The sequence below is a fragment of the Vulpes lagopus genome, chromosome 11, assembly GCF_018345385.1.
Source record: "Vulpes lagopus strain Blue_001 chromosome 11, ASM1834538v1, whole genome shotgun sequence".
In the NCBI taxonomy this organism is placed as follows: Eukaryota; Metazoa; Chordata; class Mammalia; order Carnivora; family Canidae; genus Vulpes; species Vulpes lagopus.
In genome coordinates this window covers 103,706,846-103,731,302 of record NC_054834.1, presented here as the reverse complement: position 1 = coordinate 103,731,302, position 24,457 = coordinate 103,706,846, and the positions used below count along the sequence as shown (strand labels likewise).

At 36.4% G+C, this 24,457-nt stretch overlaps 1 protein-coding gene across 2 annotated transcripts in view; it reads right to left on the bottom strand.

The window, feature by feature from the left end:
- Positions 1-266: 266 nt before the first annotated feature.
- UBE2E3 (ubiquitin conjugating enzyme E2 E3) overlaps positions 267-24,457 on the bottom strand; it is an 85,591-nt gene continuing 61,400 nt past the window's right edge. For both annotated transcript variants that reach the window (XM_041721738.1, XM_041721739.1), the window contains exons 4-6: positions 5,836-5,968; positions 2,120-2,267; positions 267-904 (exon numbers count right to left, since the gene is read on the bottom strand). In XM_041721738.1, coding sequence (XP_041577672.1) covers positions 807-904; positions 2,120-2,267; positions 5,836-5,968 — 379 coding nt within the window. In that variant the 3' untranslated portion in view covers positions 267-806. The remainder of the gene's footprint in view (positions 905-2,119; positions 2,268-5,835; positions 5,969-24,457) is intronic.

Below are 24,457 nucleotides of genomic sequence, written 5' to 3'. Positions count from 1 at the left end.
ATCGACGTAAAGCATTATGTGTTTTGAGATCAATGACTTAAAATCCAGTTTTACATACTTAAGCTCATTATATTCTCTCATTAGTACTTTAAGGAAAAGAAAACTCTACACATTTAACACGAATTCAAATGTTTTCAATTTAACAATTCATTTATTTGTACTGGTCCTTAATAGTCAATCTTCATATCCGCATTTTTATTTCATCAACAATCATCTCAGACACACCCTCTAACAAGGTTGACTTAAAATATTACGACAGGAAACTATGCCTTCAGGAGCATGTTTATTGTGTTTGAGATGATACATCAGGTGCTCTCTGAGCTACAAAGGGTAAAAGGAAATCCTCTCATTACAAACTGACAAAGGTAAAAGGTAAAACATTTTTCACAACAGCATGAACCACATACTCAGAAATAGATCTGGGTTTAATACAAATGACATAATTCCTAGTCATCTACAGCTACTTTTATAACTTCATACAGATAATGAATTAGGCTAAAATGCACTATAATATTTGGTAGACTTCAGGACCAGTATCCTTAGTACATCACAAAATACATTTTGATATCCCAAAGAAGCAAGACTTGCAAGTAGGCGTTTTAAACATAACTAATCTACAGCTACAAAGTTCTACTCTTGATAGCATTTACCTTTTTTGGGGAGTCTCCCAGTCTCCAAAGGATAAAAGCAGAGAGTAGAATCAGTATAACATATACACAGAAGTCCGTATTGTAAAGGCTATAAAGATTTGCAGCACAGTGGGAAGGGGCCCTCTGCTCCTTCGCACCGCATACAAATTCTGTGAATTATGTGGCGTATCTCTTGGTCCACTGTCTGGCTATCCTGTCATGTTCTGCTCTGTTGGTCAAATACTGAGTGGCTATGCTTCCAACCAGAGGATCCGCTGGAAAAGCAGAAACAACAGTAAGAGATTAGATGGCGTCTTCAAGTTACAGCTTAACTAGTCTATTAAATTGAAACACTAATTTTTTAGGAGCACCTTGATATATAATGGCTGAATTTTCAAGACTAAAATGCTCAACATAAATATTCTAATGTTCAAATTAGAAAAGCCCTTTTAACTAAAAAATGCATGTTGACAATAAATTTGAGTTTTTTAAAAAAATGTGTGCCTTTAATACTAATATTCTTGGCATTTTATTCAGCTATGAAAGCATGCAGGGTGATTATAGGTCTCCCTGCTTATGGATGTTTAAAAATGTAATTTTTAAATAAAAACCCAAATCTTGCAATAGAGTTTACAGCATTTCTATCTAGATATTATGCACATTCACAAGCATTTAAAATATTGTTATGCATATGTACATTTTTCCAGTACCTTGCCCTTTCACTTAATATATCTTGAAGAACCTTCCCTATAAGTCCATTTAGAGTGGTCTCACCACTCCTTATAATTCTGTTTTCTCTCTTGGGCTTAAGATATTAGAAAAAGCCTTTGGTGATTAGTCCAATATATAGAAAAGGTAATTCAGCTTCTTTAAAAAAATGACCACTTAGTAAGGTAACATATGCAAAATCTCAGACCTAAACATCACTTTTCAAGTCAACTATACAGGTTACTATGTGGCAAGTATGCATCTCTTGAAAATGTTAGGAATTATGTATTAATGAGTTTATCTCTGAGGTTATATGTCATAATCTGGTCCAACTCATCAGCTATCATTTTAATATCCGTTATTACTACCTCTAAGACAACTAACTGTAATCCAAGAGAGAAGGGAGACTAAGAAGCCCTTCATTACTAAGTGGCTGCTTTAAAGCACATGGTAGCATGGAAGGTGCAAGAAAAGGAAACACTGGTGTCAGTCATTGCTTTATTCTTGTCAGACATGCTTTGTACAGCTACATTATTAAGAAAAAAAAATCCATCAGTGACAGAAAGAAAATAATTATAGGTAGCACACCATTGATAAACTAAAAGTTATTGTGAAACTTCTAATCTATTCTAAATGAAATGGCATTGATAATTTCCTTGCAAAATGATTTACGCTGATCTTTCCACTAATAGCATTTACTTGCTCAAATCCACAGTTTAGCAACCACAAAAACACACTGGTTTCTGTAGCCCCACGGTATGTGTTAATAAAGATTTGCTTACCAGGGTTGCAATCTGTCAAAAGAGAACAAATCGACAGCAAAACCTTTGAAATAGTCAAAGCAGGACTCCAGTTGTCTTTAAGGATGTCCAGACAGATGACTCCCTGACTGTTGATGTTGCAATGATAGATTCTGGTGCGGAAAGTAACCTAAAGGCAGTTCCATTAAAAACAAAGAAAATGAATGCTCTATTACCAACTAAAACTCTCACCAGCAAAAGTGACGAGTAACACATCATAGATACTAAATAGAAAATAATTTAACTGAAGAGTTAATTAAATACCATGTTTAAGTAACATCAAAAGTAAATGATTTTATTTGGGGCGCCTGGGTGGCTCAGTTGATTAAGCATCTTTCTTGGTCTCAGCTCAGGTCTTGATCTCAGGATAGTGAGGTCAAGCCCCACACTGGGCTCCACGATGGGCATGGAGCCTAATTAAAGAAAAAAAAAGTAAACGGTTTTATTTAACTAAACTGAAACCTTTTTTACCCAGCAGATAAGGAACTTCATCAATTTACACCAAAGTGAGTAGCTGATTTGGTTGCTTGGTTTATGCTAAATGAATGATACAATAATTCTATGTATGTATGACCATATATACAGTGCACACGTGTGCACATACAGCTCTCTGTGTAAAGCAAGTGAGAGAAAACAGAAATGCTTTAGTGCCAGAGGTAAGAAGGAACTCGTGAAGTTGTTTTTTTTTTTTTTTTACCATAAAACAAAAGTCACATTAGTTTCTTAGTAGAAAAGATCAGTATCAATTCAGCTAATGTCCTGTCATGTATCAGAAAATATTGGCCAAGGACTTAGAGGAAGGTTGATGAAATCACTTGTCTATTTTTCAGCCTTTCATTTCTGCTGCTGGTTCAGCGTCTTGTTAGACTAAGACAGTAAAAAGAAACAAGCAAGGTCCTGAGGTAATGAATAAAGGAAACTAATACATCTGAGATATGTGGAAAAAAAAGAATAAATCATAGGAACAAGTACTGGCAAGTTTTAAACACTCACCAACACTAACGGGGTGGCTAATTCTTAATATGGAGTAGCAGAGAAAAAAAGAAAAAGTTCCTGATGTTTTAGAACTAGCAGGATACTACATGATCTCCCAGATGGAGTCTAGAAAGAAAAGATTAAAAGTTCTCAAAAGTATATTTCTGATAAAGATGCATAATTAAAAATAAGAAAATTTCAAAAAAAGAAAAAAAAAAAAAAAAAAAAGAAACCAGTGGTCTAGCATTCCACTGAAAACATTCAATAAGAAAAAGGAAGAGACTGTAGCTCCAAAACCTCTGTGTAATAGGGTACACACACTAGCTTTATAGCTCTTAAGATGTGGCTAGTTGAAGTGAGATGGGCTAAAAATGTACAATATATACCAGATTTCAAAGACACAGTATCAAAAAGAGTGTGTAAAATATCACATTAATAATACTTACACTGGTCTCATATTCAAATGATGAGAATTTGGATGTACTAGATGTTATTAAAATTAATTTCACTTTTTCTACCCTTTTTAATGTAGCTCATAGAAAATTTAAAATAACACGTGTAGCTTGCCTTATTTTTGTCAGACACTTCTGCTCTAGAATATGGGAATAATATATGTTTAGATCACCGACAGCTGACTACTAAACAGACTGTGGTTTATAAACACAATGCAATTAATACTTTGAATCCTTTAGGGACGCTTGGGTGGCTCAGTCCATTAAGCCCCACCTTCAGCTCAGGTCCTGATCCCAGAGTCCTGGGATCGAGCTCCACATCTGGCTCCCTGTTCAGCAGGGAGTCTGCTTCTCTCTCTCCCTCTGCATGCTCTTGCGTGCACATGCTCTCTCTCTCAAATAAATATATTTTCAAAAAATATTTTTAAAAATACTTTGAATCCTTTCAGCTATTAATAATTGGTGAATGGAAGAGAATTAAATTTGTATTATCCCTCAAGAAGTTCAGCACCTTATCTGAACCTCAAAAATAAGCAGAACTGTATAGAAATAATTATACCTAACACCGAGATAAGAGCAGAAGTATTCTTTCTTTTTCACGTGTCCAACCACAGATCTGGAGAGTGATTCATAACACTGTGTGAGAGATCTTGGGCAAAAGGAATGATTCAACATGGAAGGGTTAGAAAATTAAAATACTAAGACTTCAGAAAAAAAATTAATGCTAAATTAAAACATAACCACTATAGTAACCAAAACAACTGATAATCATACACAGAACTATAGTTTGAAACTCTTGTTAGTCAATTTCTATTTTACATTAAAAGATGCTAAGAAAAATAGGAGTCTTTCTTTAATAAATCTTCCCTCACAAAAATAATTTTATAAAAAATACATCTTGCAAACTTTTTCTAATTTTGCTGCCACATTAAAACCAATTTCAAGAAAAATGAGGCATCTGGAAAGAAGTATCACTATTTGCAAATACAGCCATGGCTATTTTGCTGTGGTTTTGTTTTCTGTAACATGGGAAACTTAACCAAAGAATGCAAAATTGAGCAGTTATGGACATATCAGCCCTTAACGTGTCATTTTGAATGTGAATACAATTTGTAGTATTAATAACATAAGGGCTTTTTGTTCCTTTATTTGATCTAGCAAGATATACTCTACATACGTGAAAACATTCAATAAGACAGTCGTTTAAAGATCTTAAATTCTGATGGGATCACTGATAACTCCAGTTGACAGTAAATACCTCTAGGTGATAGGGAGCTCTGCGTCTGTATTTTGAGGTAGATACCACTAGGTGGAACTGTTGTTACCTTATTAGATAATGGAGAAATAATCTTGGGTTTCAAAAAAAAATACCTTTAATTTTTACTCTCTCTCAATCTCAACCCTACCCCCAACCCCACCTATGCATCCAGGTGAGTGCAGGCATTAAATTGCTACATGTATTTTAAATAGTGTAGGGAACACAAGGAACTATGTTGAAAGGAAAAACATTTCATCCTAGTTAGAGGCTTGATAACAACATACTTTTCCCCTGACATGTCAGAAGTCCCTGTAACTAAACCAAAATTATGTTCAGGCTTAATACTGGCGGTTTTTACCTGTTTGCTTGACCACTTTATAATGAGAAGTGAGAGGAGGAAACTACTCAGGTAACTGTCATGTTTAAGATGTGAAAAATAATTGCCAATCCTCACAAGGCACAACTCAACCCTTCTGTTATCCATCCAGTTCATACTGAGCCAACTGAGGCCTAAGCTACCCAACCACCCTCATTCTCATTTCTACATTGTATCTACAGAGGGCACAAAGTAAGCTGATTAAATAATAGTAGTTTCCCTCTTCTTTGCTATGGTTTGCTAGTTTTTGCTGATCTGTAAGGGTAAGGTATTGAGCACAAAACTCAAGCTATTTAATTCTTATTTAATTCTGTTTACTTTTTACCCGCATATGTTTCTCAAAGAAGGTTCATAGGATATTTTCCCTTAAAACATAAAACTGAAATGCATCTGCTTTATTGGTATGCAAAGTAGCATATTTTTATTCACAATTAACAAACCCTCTTTCCGCTGATTATAAAGCTATTTGTATAAGGCAGAAATCAATTTCTTTCAGTTTTAAAATCCTTGGTTACATGAGAGTTTCCGTATCACTTCATGAAAAGCAATGAAATGAAAATGACTACATAAATACACATTTAATCTCTAGCATTTCAGAGAAGGATAAATATTAAAGAATGGACATCTAGGTTCTTACCTTTGGTGGCTTAAATGGATAATCAGATGAAAAAGTGATATCCAGAAAAAACACACCACCTTCATATACAGAACCTGGTGGACCAAGTATAGTCGATCTCCATTCATAAATGTTATCTCCTTTAGGCCCAGCACTATTTAAAAGAAATTAAAGATCAATGTGTGTATCTGTAAGCAATGGATGTTAACATCTTAAACCAATTAGGTATTAAAGGTAAATTAGCAACCTAGAGCAATGAGATAAATATAAAAGAAATAAGCCCCAATGTGTACATACAAATGTATAAACTTATGTGCAAATATTTCAAATTTACAGAAAAACTGCAAGAATAAAGAATACCAGCATAACCTTACCCAGAATCTCGTTAACATTTTGCCCCATTAGCTGTTTCATCTTTCCCTCCTTCTCATGCTTTCTACGTCTGTGTCTGTGTATACACGCACACACCGACACCCAGTGCTTTTTTTAAGCCATTTGAGAGTAAGCCTTTCCCCATAAATACTTAAGTGTGCACATTCCCTAAATTAACTTCCAATATAATCACAATGCAGCTACAATTTTAGTAAATATATCAGTAAAACACACTTTAACCTATAATCTGCAAAATAATGTCCACACTCAATAACACCTTTTAAAAAATTTAATTTCCATCCAGATACAGAATCCAGTCTTGTGATCATCTACGTTCCATGTCTTTAGTTTCCTTTAACATGGAACCCTCTACCTTTGACTTTTTATACATTAACATTTTTTAAGAATACATTCATCTCCCTCCCTATCACCTCCTTCTTTTAATAGAATCCTCATCTTTTTGGAGTTATCTGATGTTTCCTCATAATTAGATGCAGACAGTGCATTCCCAGCCACGGCAGTACGTAAGTGATGTGTTCTCACGGTACCAAGGTATTCATTCACTTATCTCTAATTGGTGATGTTAATTTTCATCATCTAGATCAAGTGCTGTCCGATTTTCCTACTGCTTATTATCTTTCCCCTGCAATCAATAAATAACCTTTGGACAGATACTTTTCGACCATACCAATATTCTGCTCTTCATCAAAATTTTTTCCCTAGATTCAACACCCAACGGTGATTCTTGGCTGAACTAAACTACACTGTGATGGTGATAAAATCATGATTTTCCAAATTCAGCATTTCCTCCACATTTACCAGCTAGCCCTTGATCCCGCTCCTGTTCCGTTGGTATGAATCTGTGTATTATTGGTGTGGTTTCCTGGATTCTTACTTTTTCCTAATGATTTATATAGAATTCATCACCACCTTTAATTGTTTTGATGCTCAAATTATCCCAAATTTGGCCAGTGGGAGATCCTTCAAAATGGCCCCTGTAGTCTTGTGACAGGCTGTTGTAATTTATGAGTACTTCTTTAATTTTCTGGCATAACTAGATGTTCAGGATTCCAGCTTTGGAATCAGTCATTTCCTTAAGGAGCTCTGTCTGGTTCCTTTTAGTCTCACATTTAGGGAATGGTCAATGCTAGGTGCTATTGAGTTCCAGGTACACTGCATTGTGCTCAACAATATTATTATTTCATTTATAAAATTTGAAAAAGAGAGATAATTCAAATAAAATTTAGCCTCACAATTACTGGCTGGTAAGGAACATTCAACAATCCTTAAATTCTCTTCCAATTTACCTACAGACTTCCATTTTCCCCTGACCTTTAACATCATAAATTATCTTGACTTTCTGAACTAATGTATAATGCATATACAGCATTTCTTCTCTTAAAGTGACCACTAGAGTCTAGAAATAGAAATGATCTGCATGTTTGATTTGAAATAAGGATAAACCTGCATTGATAAATAGTCCACATTAATCACAATAGGACTTTCAAGTATAGTTAAAATAATTTAACTGTATCTTATTAATTCTGTACAACAAACTGAATTGTAAAGTCAGGTAAGTGATGTTATCAATAATCAAAGGTATGCTCTGAAAAATAGTTCATACAGAAGGGTGTAGAAAACTTGATGGTATAATCAAAATGTTGGCAGCATGCTTTAAATACCTATCTTTAAGGTAGGTACATCAACAATAAAATCTTACTATTTTGGCCTATGTAGGGAAAAATATTTTTTAAATAAATACTGTTTTATATGATTCAAGTATACACAGCATTGAAACTAATCACAATAATGGCTCACTGTTCTGTCATCACTTGAGAATCAGCTATATTCCCTAAGTGAATTTTTATTGTAACTAAAAACATAAAATTGAGTCCTAATTTTGTAAACAAACAAAAAAGGGTTTTAACCTGTTTCAAGAGCATTTCTTTTTCCAAGCAAATTTTTCCCTTGGTGACTTAAGATAATCATTATACAATTAAATTACAGTGTCAAAGACTTTTATGATATGGCCACTTCACTAAAATGTTGCTAAACTATACATGTCACACCATGGTAGTGGTAATAATAATAAAAAATACTAAAAACAACATTACTTAAGGTTTATTCCATCTTTACCACAAGCCAGGCATTGTTCAAAGCATAGTACATAACTCATTTAATCCTCCCTACAATCTATGAAGTAGGTACTATTAGTACATTCCTATTTTTAGATGAGGAAACAAAGGTTCAGAGCATTAAATAACTTTCCATATGTCCCATAGCCAAAAATGACTCAGACAGAACTTGGACAGTCTGTGAACTAGTCTGTACTGTCCTCAATGGTTTGCTATATATTTCCTCTTACTAATTTCAGTGCTGCTACATCTAATTTAATCTTCAAATTTTGCTAATGCTTATTTGTGTAAAAATTCAAGGGGTGCTGTTACTCAAACAAAACAACAGAAACAAAAACCCAAAACCAAACTTCCTCAGTGCTATTTCTCAGTTCTTACAGGAATATGCTATGCTTCAAGGGATACACAAAAGTTGGGGATTACTATATTCTAATGAGTCGCATTATTTCAGACTGAAAAGAAACTGGTTGAAGCCGCCCCCCCCACCCCCACCCTTTACAGTTGAAAAAACCAAGGCACAGAAAGTATATGATGCGTCTTAAATCCCCTTTGCCAGTTGGCAGAAGGACTGGGATTCCTACACGAAATTTGTACTGGTTCTTAAGTTTGCTTTCTTCTCATTTATGCTGTTTTGCTACAGGACAAATGATATGTTTATTACAGCAGAATATTAAATGTGACTTTCCTTGTTGTCTCAGGGAAGACTGAAGAAGGCCCCAGCTTATGGTAGTAGGATTCCTTTACTGTTCCAAGAATACTGAGCCTAAGGCGGGTGAGGGCTACAATCCAGCCCTTGTGTTGGCGGCCTCGTTTGGAATAAGGAGCCCCTTTCCTTCTCATAAAGGTGTCAACTGCACATCAAGACATTCTTGGTGGCGGGTGTGGGGGATGAGATGTTGGATGCAAGAGCTGACTCCACCCAAATTCAAGCAAAGCATTTTACAGGCTAGCATCTGACCTGCCACTGAGGCCTCACAGCTGAGTAGAAAATGAGTGATAAATGCTAACAATCTCCAGACAGGTGCTATTCATAGCTTTTCACTAGTTTGCATTCTCTCTCTCTCTGACACAAGCAGTTCCACATGCCATCCTAGATCATTTGTTTTTCCCCTCTCTGTTGAATCATATTCGTAAGAGTATCACAAATAGCATTTCCCCAATCTTTATTAAAAAACAGGTCTCTATTACTCTACCCCTTCCAGGCCCCATGTCAATGATTTCTTAACAGGCTTTTACTCCTCATCACTACTCTGAAACAGCATTCATCAAAGGTCACCAGTGACCTCATCACTAGACCCAATGCTTATTTCTCAATCTTCGTCTTATGTGACTGACCCAGCAACACTGGACACAGGATCACTTCTTCCTCCTTGATAGAACACTGTTTTGTTGCCAGAGTAACAAACTTCCTGGTTTTCTTCCTAACTTTTCTGGTCCTGCCTTCTCAACCACTAGTGCTGCTCCTTATCTCCCTAACCTATCAATATAGCCAGTCCTCCAGAACTCAGACCTCGGACCTCTTCTCTTTTCTACTCACATCCACTCATTTGCTGATCTCATGCATTTTTAGGGCTTCCGACAGCACCAGTAGGCTCTTAATTCTGAAATCTGTATCTCCAGCCTAGATTTTTTATCCTGAATTTCAGAGGTATACAACTAAATGCTTACTGAACAGTCTTTGTTTTGAAATCTAATGTCTTGAATCTAATAATTTTGAATAGTGCTTCATATTTTAACAAGTCCCAAAATAAGTTCCTGAACTCCTCCTACAATCTTCCCTATTTCATTCAGTTAATGCCATTCTTCATTCTTGCAAAAGCAGAGACCTCATCTTTGACAACACTACCACACATCCAGGTATGCTGACAAATTCTGTTGATTTTATCTTCGAAACAAACTGAAAATTCTACTATTTCTCCCAACTCCTACCATCTTGACTTTGATTCAAAACACTAGAATTCTCTCCTGGTTAGTTACAACAGCCTCTCTCCTTCCACCTTTGAGCCTACTCCTACCATGGGAGTCTATTTGCAAGTGACAATTAGGCAAAGATAGAAGGTAAATCAGATCAACGAAGTCTGGCCAAAACTTTCCAAAGGCATACCCTCCTATTCTGTGTTAAACTCTTATGACCTACGAGGCACTGTATAATTTACTGCCGCCACCACTACCTTCATCCTTCTTATCTGTTCCTGTCTTCCTTGTTCAACTGGCTGTAGCAACCGGTTTCTCCAACACACAGTGTACACTTCCACCTCAGGGCTTCTGCACAGATGGAGCTCTGCCTGGAATGTTGTTCTTCACGATGGCAACATGGTTCAGGTTCATCACCTTCTATAGGTCTTGACTGAAAAGTCACCTTTTCAGTGAGGCCTTTCCTGGCCACTCTATCAAAAAATGTCACACATCATGTCCACACAATTTATGTATTCCTTTCTATTTTTTTCTCCATAGCATTTAAAACTCTCTAACATATTATATAGTTTACCTATTTATATTACCGTTTGTCTGTCTCACTAGAACGTAGGCTCCACAAGGCTATAAAATATAGACTGGGCTCTATAACTTACAGTGGGGATTGTGCTTCTTATGCCCTGAAAATTAGAAATATTTTAGTAACTCAAAATGGCTAAGGAGCTGTGGCACCTGCCCAAGGTGAGAGGAAAGGAAGATCTCACAGAGCAAGTGTAACAGCAGGGGAAAGGGAGAGGAGGGGAGGGGAGGAGAAGGAAAGAGAACATCTTCTTGTATTACCTTCATAAAAGGTTCATTTATTTAATTTACTTCACTGATACAGCAAAAGTAAAATTTATTCTAGTTCTGAGTCAAATTATGAGAAAGCAGAGACAAAATTAACAGGACCTTTGTTACTGAATCCTCAATATGCACAAATACAAAAAAAAAAATCAATTATTACATTCCATACTGGAGTACACAATTTGTGGCTTAAAGGTTACTAAGAGAATGAGAAGTACCTCTATTCTATTGTTTTTCACCCTACAAACATTCATCCCTCCTTCTAATACCATGTTTCCCATAAGCTATATGTTCTACACAAAACAACAGAAGTAAAAAGCAGGTAGAAAGTTTAGGTACTGACAAACTTACCCTAAAAATTTTGTTACTAGCTGCTCTGATTAACAAGTGACATAACTTTATTTTCTTTTTTAAAGATTTTTTTTTTTATTTATTCATGAGAGACTGAGAGAGAGAGAGAGAGAGAGGCAGAGAGGCAGAGACAGAAGCAGGCCCCATGCAGGGAGCCCGATACAAAACTGGATCCCAGGACTCCAGGATCATGCCCTGAGCCAGAAGGCAGACGCTTAACTGCTGAGCCACCCAGGCGTCCCCAAGTGACATAACTTTAAACACTGCAGCATGAGGATTGATATATTAGCAAAACCCATTTTCTCATTGCTTGAATATTAATTCAAACAATTACTATTACTGCAAGGGTCATAAACACTATACTTTCCCAGCACTGGAAAGATTCCTTGTACAAAATTTCAAAGGCTCAATTTAATAGTGACTCATTTTACAAATAAGCATTATTTTTACACAATGATTTTATGCACACAACTTTTTAATCCTGTACCAAATTAAATGCAAATATTTATACTAAAATTCTATGTGCTTTTTATCCCTATGACAAAAAGTCTTAAAAATGAGATGAACTAAGTTCAAAGAGAAAATGATATAACAATGACTTAACACAAAACATAACTGAAAACTGTGGTATACAAGCAAGTGTCCCATTTTAAATTATTAAAATATTAAAATAACTATTCCTATGTATACTGTGTACACATAGCGTAGGATGCTTTTGAAATGGAAAAAAAAAAAAAACCTTTACTAACACAGAGTTCCTATTGAAGCATGGGTTACATAATGGAAGAGCCTGAATTAAGATGCCATATTGGTTTAACTTCAATAGGACTTACCCACCCCTCACTGAATTTTAAAGCACTATATAGTAATATGAAATCTATTAAAAATACAAATAAAATCAAAATGTTCACGGGTAAGATGACTCAAGTGTCAAGATGTCAGTTCTTCACAACTTCATCTATAGGTTTAATACAATCCTAATCAAAATCCCACCAGGTTGTTTTGTGGGTATCAACAAACTGATGATACAGTTTATACGGAGAGGCAAAAGAATAGCTGACACAATACTGAAGGAGAACCAAGTCAGACACTATCCAACTTCAAGGCTTAGTGTAAAAGCAGTAGTAATCAAGTTAGTGTGGCATGGACAAAAGAAGCGAAAAACAGATCAATGGAAGAGAATAGAGAGCCCAGAAATAGACCCACATAAATAAAGTCAAGTGACCTTTGACGAAGGAGCAAACAAAATAGAATAGAGCAAAGATAAAGACAGTCTTCTCAAGAAATGGCACTGGAGAACACCTGGACATCCACATGTAAAAAAAAATAAAATTTAGATAAAGACCTCTTACCTTTCACAAACATTAACTCAAAATAGACCACAGAACTACTATAAAACGTGAAACTATAAAACTTCTAGAAGAGAACACAGGGGAAAAACCTAGGTGACCTTCGTATGGCAGTAACTTCTTAGATAAAACAGCAAAGGCACAGTTCATGGGAAAAAAAAATGGTAAGCTGGACTTATTAAAATTAAATTCTTCTCTGCAAAAGACAATGTCAAGAGAATGAAAGAGAAGTCAAACCTGGGAGAAAAAATATATGCTAAAGACCTATCTGATAAAAGACTGTTATCCAAGATATACAAAGAACTCTTAAAATTCATCAATAAAAAAATATAAACCCAATTAAAAAATAGGCAAAAGATCTCTACAGAAACCTCACCAAAGTATATATATACATGGCAAATAAATATATGAAAAGAGGTTCAACATCATACGGTGTTATGGACTGAATGCTTGTGTCCCCCCCTCAAATGCATGTTGAAACCCTAACCCCCAGTATTAGGAGGGAAGCTATTGAGGTTAGGAGCATGTGGGCTTCTTGAATGGAATTAGTGCCCTTGTAAAAAAAAAAAAAAGAGCCCCGGAATTCTCTGTCCCTTCTGCTATGGAAGGACACAGCAAGAAGACCAGACGCCAAATCTTAGACTTCCGAGCCTTCACAACTGTGAGAAATAAATTTCTGTTGCTTGTAAGCCACCAAGTCTACGGTATTAGGGACATGTTATTAGAGAACTGCAAATTAAACCAACAACGAGATACCGCTACATACCTATTAGAATGGCCAACATCTAAAACTCTGACCACAATAAATTCTGGCAAGGATGTGCGGGAACCTCCATTCATTTGCTGGGAGGAATGCAAGATGGTGCAGCCACTTTGGCAGACAGTTTGACAGCATCTTAACTAAACATATTCTTAACACACAATCCAGCAATTGTGTTCCTTGGTATTTAATGAACTGAAAGCTTATGTCCACACAAAACCTGCACACAGATGGTTATCCCAGCTTTATTCGTAACGATCCAAACCTGAAGTAACCAAAATGTCCTTCAGTAGGTGAAAGGGTAAACTGTGGTACATCCAGACAACGGATGGAACATTATTTGATGCTCAAAAGAAATGAGCTATCGAGCCATGAAAAAACACGGAAAAAATGTAAATGCGTATTACTAAATGGAAGCAGCCAATGTGAACAGGCTACCTATTGTATGATTCCAACCATATGACCCTCTGGAAGAGGCAAAGCCATGAAGATAGTAAAAAGATCAGTGGTTGCCAGGGTTTAGTGGGAAGAGAAGATGAACAGGCAAAGTACAGAGCACCTTCAGGACAGTATTAACTATTCTGTAGGAGACTACAATGCTGACGCGTCATTATACGTTGTCAAAACCCAGACTGCAGAACACTAGGAGTGAACCCTAAGGTAAACTATGAACTTTGATCAATAACCTACCAAATGTAGGTTCATCAACTGTAACTAATGTGCCCCTGTGGCACAGGATGTTTGCAGTGCGTAGGCTGTGCAGTGTGGAGACAGCAGGTATATGCGAACTCTGTACTTTCTGGTCAATTTTGCTGTGAAACTAAAACTGCTATTAAAGTTTATTAATTTAAAACATACCAATAAAGTTTACAAAGGGATACTTTCCAAAAATTTGTCTTAAAATCAGGTCTTTAGGGACTTGAAACACATTTGAATTACAGTAAGATAAATGGTGATTTCAATGCTGGCTCACAAAGTCTATTTAAACCCTTTCCTCCCTAGCTTTAAATGAAGTGCTACGGGCAGCCTGGGTGGCTCAGCAATTTAAGCGTCGCTTTCAGTCCAGGGCCTGATCCTGGAGACCCGGGATCGAGTCCCACGTCAGGCTCCCTGCATGGAGCCTGCTTCTGTCTCTGCCTCTTTCTCTCTCTTTCTCTCTCTCTCATGAATAAATAAATAAAATCTTTAAAAATAAATAAATAAATAAATAAATGAAGTGCCATGTATCTGCAGATTCCTGAGTTTTCTCTTACTAATGGAGGCATCACGAATACCCAACCTCAACTACAAACTGCTTTCTCTCCCATGTTCTATCTTCTTCCATGGAACACGGGAAGAGGGATAAAGGTAATAGTAGTTATCAATGAGTTGTTCATATAAACAGGGTCATCAGTGGTATTGAGGGCTTTAGAACATCCTCGGCATGTAGAAAAAAACTCTACTAAGTACTTCAAGTGCTAAATGGTTATGTATGAACCAACTGGAAACCTAAGCAACCTTGCGTTGGGAAAATGTGTCCTAACTTGTAAAAGCAGCTGCAGCAACAAAATCAACTAATTTAGCATTGACTGAGTACTTGTATGTTGCCAAGAGTCAAGATGTTAAATGTTATCTATCTCATTTAATCCTCACAGTGATACTATGGGATAGATACTTTAACTACCCCAGCTTCACAGCAGCTCAGCTGCTTCCCCTAAAATCTTCTGGCTAGCATAGCAGTAGGAAGGCAGACACAAGGAGTCTATCTAAGGAGTCTATCTAAGGAGAATTATATATAAGCTTAGCCACATCTCTAGATTTCTTTCCAAAATTTAGGCAATTTTTAAAAAATTTTATTTACTTATTAGCGAGAGAGAGGAACCATGACAGAGAGATCATGAGAAGTGGGGAGGGACAGAGGAAGCAGCAAACTCCCCGCTTGAGCAAGGAGCCGGATGCAGGATTCGATTCTAGGACCCTGGGTCATGACCTGAGCTGAAGAGCCAGATGCTTAACTGACTGAGCCACCCAAGTGTCCTAGGCAATTTAAGTAAACAGGTGCTACTCCTGAGTGTTTTGGAAATAGTTATATTTCTCTAGTTTAAATATAATTAGAAGTTCATGACTTACTAGAGAGAGATATAAGACAATGGGAGAGGGGAGATAGCTTAAGAAACAATATAAGGAAATAATCCTACTAACTAAAAAGACAGACCTAGCTATCTGCTAGCAGATCACAAAATTATCTTCCTATTCCCCTCTCCCAGAATGACCTCTTTCTAAGTCTTCTGGAAAATGATGGCATTTATTGCTTATTAATCCATACCCTACACTGTGTTGAGCATATGATTTCACTCTGTATCTGAAAAAATGTATTTGAGCTTTTATAATATGCAAGGTATAGTACTTTGCATACTTTCTATAGTAGATTCAATGGAGAAAATAGAAATAAATTCAATCATTCACTAAAGACTTAAGTGTCTACTATTTTGAGGTGGGCATCTATGCTGGCAACTGAAGATAAAATGGACACTGCCTTCAGACAGATCACCATCTAGCGGGGGGGGGAGATATAAATATTAAATAAATGCACACACACTAAAAGTAAAATAGAAAATTTGCTACAAAGGAGAGTTATACCATGCTCAGTTTTAGGGGAATGTGACCTAGTTATGAAGACCAGGGAAGTTTTCCAAAGGAAGCAATGCTTGAGATGATATTTGAAACACCCAATGGGAGTTAACTAGGAAAAGGTAAAAGGGAAGGGCCAAGCCCTCGAAGACTTAATAGCATATGCAAATGCCATGAGGCAGTAAGGAGTAAAGCTGAGTAGCAGGAACTGGAAATAAGGTCAATGTGGCAGGAACAAACAGAACAAGGGAGAGTGGAGTGAGAGATAACTAAAGAGGGAAATAGTAATGAATGCCCTTGTAGGATCTTGTCAGGCTATTAAAGATATTTGGCTTCATCCTAAAAGCAACAGAAAGTCAATAAATAATTAAGTGGGAGGCGAGGGTGTCATACTAATATTTGTATTTTGGAAAGCTTCCCCAGATTGATGTGTGGAGAATGGTCTGGAAGACGACCAGAGGGGGCTGTGAGTGGACTATTGTGGTAATCCAGGTGAAAACGGTAGGCTGGACTCAGGCAATATTAGAGACAAAGAGAACAGGATAGATTTGAGAGGGACTTAGGAAATAAAACTCAACCAAAGTTATGTTTTTAGCACCATGAGAAGGGCTATCAAGAATAGCTCATAGTTTTCTGGAGTATACAACTGAAATGGATATAGATGCCATTTACTAAGATAGGGACACTGAAAAAGGAGCTGATTTTGGATGTAGTAGGATTAAGATGTCTTAGACAAGAACTGATATGTCAAGGAGATATATATGGACACCTCAAATTTGGGCCTAGGCTCTGTGTGTGTGTATGTGTGTGTATTTGTGAAACCTTAGTATTTAGGTGGGAATTACGGTCCTGCAGGTGGGATGGGCCAAACTGGGATAACGGACACCTGGGATGGGAGAATCATACAGAAGTCATGAAAAGGCAGACCTGCAGCAGCGTATAAGAGAAGGACTGAGAGAGTAAATGGAAGCAAAGCAGAGGAGAAATGAAGTACGTGAAGAGATATAAGAGAAGCTGGGTTTGAAAAGGACGTTAGAAAAATTAAGGAAGAGTTCACCTGGTAAAGAGATGGGGATCATAAACAACTCACAACGAGGAAAATAAAAAATGTAATCTACAAAGATCTCCAAGATATATGTTTGAAAAAAAAAAAAAAAGAAGAAGAAGAAGAAGGCGGCACAGAGCAGTGGATGTCAATGATTCTATTATAGTGTAAACTACAAAAGCTATGTGCATGCGTATACTGGCAGAAGGAACCAACTCTTTCCGGGAAGATACACAAGAAAATGCCAATAGTGGTTCGCTCCAAGAAGGATCTGATGTTTTGGGACAGAAAGGAACCTAATTCTCCGTGTTTATTCTTTTCTATTCTGAATTAATTACTTGTCCAAAAATGGTTTTTTCTAACTATTTTACTTTAAAAAATTAAGGGGGAAAAAAATCCCAGTGAGTTTTCTATCACTGAAACACTATGATTACCGAAGAAAATCTAAACCATAGAGGATTTTAATTATGCAGAGTTTATATGATATATTTTGTTATCCTCAATCCTAAAACTGGAGAATTCTGGTGTCAGAGATTCCCTAACTCTGAAATAAGAGAGATTTAATAAGAGCTTTGAGATATGTTAGCTAGAACTACTCAGACTTTCTCAGGTACCTTCCCTTACCCCATTCTTTACAAACTGTAAAACTAAAGGCTCATTAAAATTTAAGCCATTCTGTCAATATACTGTAAATCTGTATTACAAATCAACCACATTTTACAGGATCATCTCCTTTTTAGTTTCCACCTTATACTTTAAGAAAGACTTTGAGTAAAATACAACCAACAAGCTGATATATATGCCAAGCTCTAGTCTAGTTTATCATAAAGTTTGAATTAAGCACAGACTCTTAAAAGTACCTGTTTGTTCACTAGTTTTTCTATGCGTTTTGGTCTGACACTTGATATGAGGGCTAAGTATGCAAACACTTCCACCGGGAAATGTTTGTCTTATGAGCTGCAATTTTTGTTCAAACCTTAATAATGTCCACACGGAATCCCTGACCTGAAAAAAGACTTTCAAAATTCAATAAATCTATTTCCTACTTATGTTTTGCTTTACAGAAGTTCTTTCTCCCCGGTGGATAATATAATTATAAAGCTTAATAATATAGGTAGTGCATATAGACATACAACAGTGAGGTACTCCCAAAACTCAAGAGTTAACGATTCATTCTTGTAACATTTCCTGAGTACCCACTATGCGCTGGGCACTGTGAGGTACTGAAAACAGAGTGATGAACAGAACAGATATGATGTCTGCCTTCAAAGAGATATGCAAATAAGTGAACAAACAACACAAAATTATTAATATGGAATAACACTGGATAAATGCAAAGTCACTTAAACAGAGTATCTACCAGGAAAACAGTATTTAACATCCTGATCCTTTGGTTTCTTTTTTGTCCTGACACATCGAAGGCATGGGCTATACTCCCAGCAGGGAGCACTGGATCACTCAAGTAATAAGGGGAAAGGGACGGGAAGGAATAATGTGGCGAAATCTTCCAGGTGATTTTAATAAGCAACCCCCTTAAGAACTACTGAGTTCACTGATGGCATTACTACATCTAAAACCAGAGATCATAACCCTGGCTGCCCATGGAGCTTTAAAAATTACTGATTTCTAGGCCCTAACTAGGAGACTCATTTAATCAGCACAAGTGTGATCCAAGATTGCAGAGGCTTAAAAACTCTCAGGTGCAGTCAAGATTCAAAGCAACTGGGGGAAAAAAAAAGAGATCTCACATACAGGAAGACTGGGAAATGACAGAATGGAAACATGAGAAAATATTCCAGTTCTCAGATATGACATAACTACCTGGGCTCCGTAAAATGTTACTCCTACTGGGTAGACAGATATAAGAGACTATAATAACTTTTTTGCCAAAACTCATCATCATCTTCGGAGTACACTGAATTTACTAAGGTACTGCTGCTCTGTTAGGCTCAGCCAGGTTCATGCCAGCCTCCCTGGACAACCTCCCTATCACCATCTCAAAAGAGTTGCAATGATAACCCTCAGAATACAACAACTTTTCAAAACATTGGTCAAATGAGGCAAGGTCCCAAAAATATTCTACTCACATAATGCACAATTACTTTTGCCCATAATGTTTGTCATTAAAAAGTAAAATGCTGTTATCACAGTTTACAATCCTTGTTCTTTCTACTCTAAGTCTGTCAATTCCCTCCCTTTCTGCTTATAAAGCAGAAACAGACTTAAAAGCATAAACACAAGTAGGGCTATCAGAAAGAGGTAAAATGTTATTTTAAAATTTTACTTAAACATTTATTAAATTCTCTCTTTATGTTCAACATTTAGAAAATTCTACATAATGGGAAAATCTATTTATTATTTGTAATATATAATTATTAAGTCTAGAACACTCACCAGTAACATCACTAGTACTATATGACCATTGTGCTATAAAATACTTTTTTTATTTTTTTAAAGATTGATTGATTGATTGATGATACACACAAAGAGAGAAAGAGAGAGAGAGGCAGAGACACAGGCAGAGTGAAAAGCAGGCTCCCTACTGGGAGCCCGACGTGGGACTCGTGGGACTCGATCCCAGGACTCCAGGATCACACCCTGGGTCAAAGGCAGGCGCCAAACTGCTGAGCCACCCAGGGATCCCCTATAAAATACTTTTAAACAGAACTAAACTGTTTGAGGCCTCTAACAGCCATTCAAGGACTTTAGTAATACCTTACCATCTAAGAGAATATTATTAAAAAAAGCCAAGATTCACGAAGAAGATCAACAACATATTAATCTACATGGCATAAAAGTTTTATTGGTATAACAGTGGAATATTGAGATTGGGTCAGAAATTTGAAATTACAAAAGGAGTCGCTATATAGTAATAAGCTAAAACCAAATATTCCTTAGGATAGGCCTTACAGCCTTACAGAAAATAGGTCACATTTTCTATAAGGCCTAATATAAACCCACACTGTATATCATCTCCAGCCTTCTCTACCACCTTGAAAGATCCTTTTCTCCACTTCTGTCTCATATTACCTGGGCTTTCCCTGAAGTTCAGTCCTGAGCTCCCCACTTTTTGCTCTGTCAATGCCACAGATATCATTACCCATACTATACTTATAGCTTAGAAATATCCTATTTCATATAAACAACAGTTTCCAAATCTTCAGTTGTACTAATATATACACATTTATCACTCTGCTTCTTCTAGTACTACTTTACTTGTCTAATTGTCACTTGAAACGCCATGAAGTCAAAATAATCTTCAATGCAAACCTGGCCCTCCTGGCTCTTCTAAAGTCCACAAATTGTAGTATTTGATGGCAAAAGGGTGGGACAGACAGTCATGCTTATACACTGCTGGTGACAGAAGAAATACAACTTTTTAAAGGTTCCTTAGCCACATGTGTCAAAACCCATTTGATAAGTAATCCCACCCCTAAGAAAATGTCCTAAGAGAATAAATACAAATGTGATTACAGATTTTTCTGTAAGGAAGCTGAAAGAAATACACCAGTAATGAGACTCAAAATAATTTCATTGTCCAACAAAAAAGTAATAGTTAAATCACGTCTGGTTTTCAGTGAACTACGATGTAGCCACTAAATATCAAGTTTTGAAGGCTATTTAATGGAATGGAAATATATGGAAAATATGGTGGAAAAATATGATGGATTAAAGCGAGAAAAGTCACAACACTGTATACCAGTAGTAATCTAACTGTGTAAAATATGTATATGGATAAAAACATAAACTGGTTATATCTACAGTGAGCTAGTCAATTTTATTATGTATTTTTCTGCCTTTGTGTCTTAACCAGATGTTTATGATAATTATACTTTTATAATCAGAAAAAAAGGGGTTTTTAAATGGCACTTTCATTTATCATTCCAGTTGTACAGACATGAAACTTTAATTTTAAGGCTCCTTCCTCACCAGGACCAATGTTTCAGGAATTCCTTTCATGCGATCTTTCTTCTATCGCAAGAATGGAAGTAGCAAACTATTGGAAAGGCATGGAAGTCCTTTAGAATCCTTGAAAAATTCCTCAAGCCTTTTTGTTTATGCCGTATCTTCTACCTCCCTGAACACTCCTGCTTCTCTCAATACTCTTTATCTGAATTCATTGACAAACAGAAGGCCTTCCATGGCTCTACAAGACTCCTCCCTCTTTTTGAACTTCCTGAGCACACTCTGCTGTTTGGCTTTCGGTCAGGGCACGCTGACGGAAGGCCAGCTAGAAGAAGAGCGCGGTGGCTTGAGGTCAGGGCAAAAAAACATGAAACATGTAAACAACCCCTGAAGGCACAGAATAGTAACATGTTTCAAAATAACAGCCTTGAGTTAAAAGAAAAGACTGAGGTTCAGTACATACTCTGTTTCCTAAGATGGGAAAACATTAATTTTCCAACATCTGTAAAACGTATTTTAGAAAGTGCTTGAAAATTAATGTGTTAGGGCCAAAGAAACGGGACAACTGCATTCAGTGTGGTATCCCTGAATAGACCCTGGAATCAAAAGAGAGCATTAATGAAAAAATGTTAAATATGAATAAAGCCTGGAATTAATAGTAACCTACCAATATTAATTTCTAATTATCTAATATTAATTAGTTTTGATAAATATAGCAGAGGCTTCAAAAGGGCCTTCTCATGTACGACTGCTTGCTGGTGCCTGGAGGACAGGCATCAGTACAGCACTGAACCAGGCGTTCTAAGGAATACCGAGACCATCTCCATCCACTCCGATGGTAGAGAGGACGGGTCGTCTGCCTCCCGCTCCAGTGCTCTTCTGGACCACACGCACAGCTCATGTCCAAGGCTTGGTTTTCACTCAATTCAACGAGTGAAAGCATCAGCCATGAATAATTCTATTTGACCAAACCTTATCACAATTTGCAGTATATTAAGAATCCTTATGTTCCACACTATTCACGGAAAACTCTGACATCCATTTTAACAATTAGTGTGAAGCTATACTGATTAAAAAAAAAATAGCTCATATTAAGCTTCTATGTCCTGTTCAATGCCCCTATGAGGAGAGCTAAAGGTGTTGTCTCACAGCTATTTGACCCCATGTGAGGACCAAAATCTACTTAAAAGGGTAAAAAACAAACAAATAATGGTCAATCTTGGAGGCATTATTCTTTCTTCTACTTCTTTAGAGAAAAGAAAAATATGCTGAAGCATCAGAAGGAATCGCTAGGAGCCTACTTAGGAAAATTCAAGTCTTCCGTTCTTATAAGGTGAAGAGCATTTCATTTACTGCACAGTCCAACTCTTTTGATCAACTTAACAATATGACAGTAAGGAGAATGGTTTTATAAAAATCCCAGGAAATGTTGTTAAATGACATCCAAACTATGATTATTTTGCCTATTGTGGCGGCTGAAGTGATTTCCCTCTGTCATCGGACTAAATAGTTTCTCCAGTATTTTTAACCTATGATCTACCTGAAAGCTCTAGTGATTACCTACCCTCATCCTTTTTGTCACACCTTTCACTAAATAGATTACATTTTATTTTAATCCTAAAAGTTTAGATGTTACAGCATTTTTCTATGTCCCAAAGCAGCTAGTATAATGCTTTCCACATAACAATAAGTGCTTGCTGAATAAATGTCAAACATCATAAAAGGCACGATGGCACACAACTGATTGTTTATAAAAACTGCTTTGTCCCATCCACCAATCTTTTACTTTATGTACACCAGAAATCAGGTAGCGTAGACTGCGGTAGGGACAAATAAGATGACACCTAACTGAATTTACAGATACGAAAATGGTTAAATGCAATACAGTTTAAGAGGTGCAGAACTAGAGATAGTTCAATGACCCATGGAAGGATGAAAAAGAATATATCAATTCTATTTAACTGGGTATAAGACGAAGCTCTATGCATGCCTGAATATATGGCAATTCTCCATTTTCCCAGTAAAAAAAGAAAAAAATAATTTTCCTCTCCCAATTTAAGTGTATGATTTTTGGAATGCCAAGGAAACACTTGAAATATCTAGTTCATCTACAGATATTTAAAATCACCCAATATAACACTAAATTAACTTACAAATAATGCTTTCCTCTACTGTTTCATTAAAATTCCTGAACATTAGTGTCATTATCAACACTAGAATCCTTTTCCAGAGTACATTATCTTTAATTCTAAATTATTGAGATGCAGCACTTTTTGCCTGTGCAGTTGATGCCGTTATCAAAAATTTTATCAGCCAGAAATATCATTTGTACAATGTTAAGATCAATGTTCTTTTCACTCAACCTAAAAGTATATTCATTATATTCTCAATATAACCATTTATTCTACTCTTTTAACTGTTTTAATCAGCTTTGTTGAGGTGTAATTTATTTATAATAAAATTCACCATTTTGAAGCAAATATTTTAATGAGCTTTGTTGAGGTATAGTTTATTTATAATAAAATTCACCATTGTGAAGCAAACATTTTGATGAGTTTTGACAAACGTACACAACCCTATAGCATCTCCACAATCATGATCTAGAACATTTCTACTATCCCAGAAGAGTTCCCTGGCGTTCCCTTGGCAGTTAATCCCCTCTCTCCACCTCTTGGCTCCTGGTTAACTACTGATCTACTTCTGCCACTATGGTTTTGGCTTTTCTAGGATGTCTAATCACTAGCAGCACACACCATGTAGAATTTTGTAACTGAGTTCATTCAGTTAGCGTAACCCTGTTAAGACTCATTCATGTTGTGGGTGTGTATCAGTTCATTCAATCACACAGATATATTACCATCTGTTTATTCACTCACCCAATTAGTAGACAATATTATTGTCAGCTTCTGGCTATTAAAACTATACAACTGCTACGAATATTCAAGTCCATCTCTGAAAATATGCTTTCATTTTTCTTAAGTAAATGCCTATTACTGGGTGTATTAGCTTCCTAATGCTGCTGTAACAAAGTATCACAACATAGGTGGCTTACAACAACAAATATATTCCCTTACAAGTGTGTGTAGGCTAGAAGCATGAGATCAAGGTGTGGGTAGAGCCATGCTCTCCTGAAGCCTTTAGGAACAGATCTGTCCTATGTCTTTTTTCTTAGCAACTGGTGGAGTACTCGTACTGGCAGCCATTGGTTTAAAACTGGTTAACTTCAACCTCTGCTTCCATCCTTATAAGGATAGAATATTCTTTTTTCTTTTTTTTACTGGGAAAATGGAGAATTGCCATATATTCAGACATGCATAGAGCTTCGTCTTATACCCAGTTAAATACGATGGATATATTC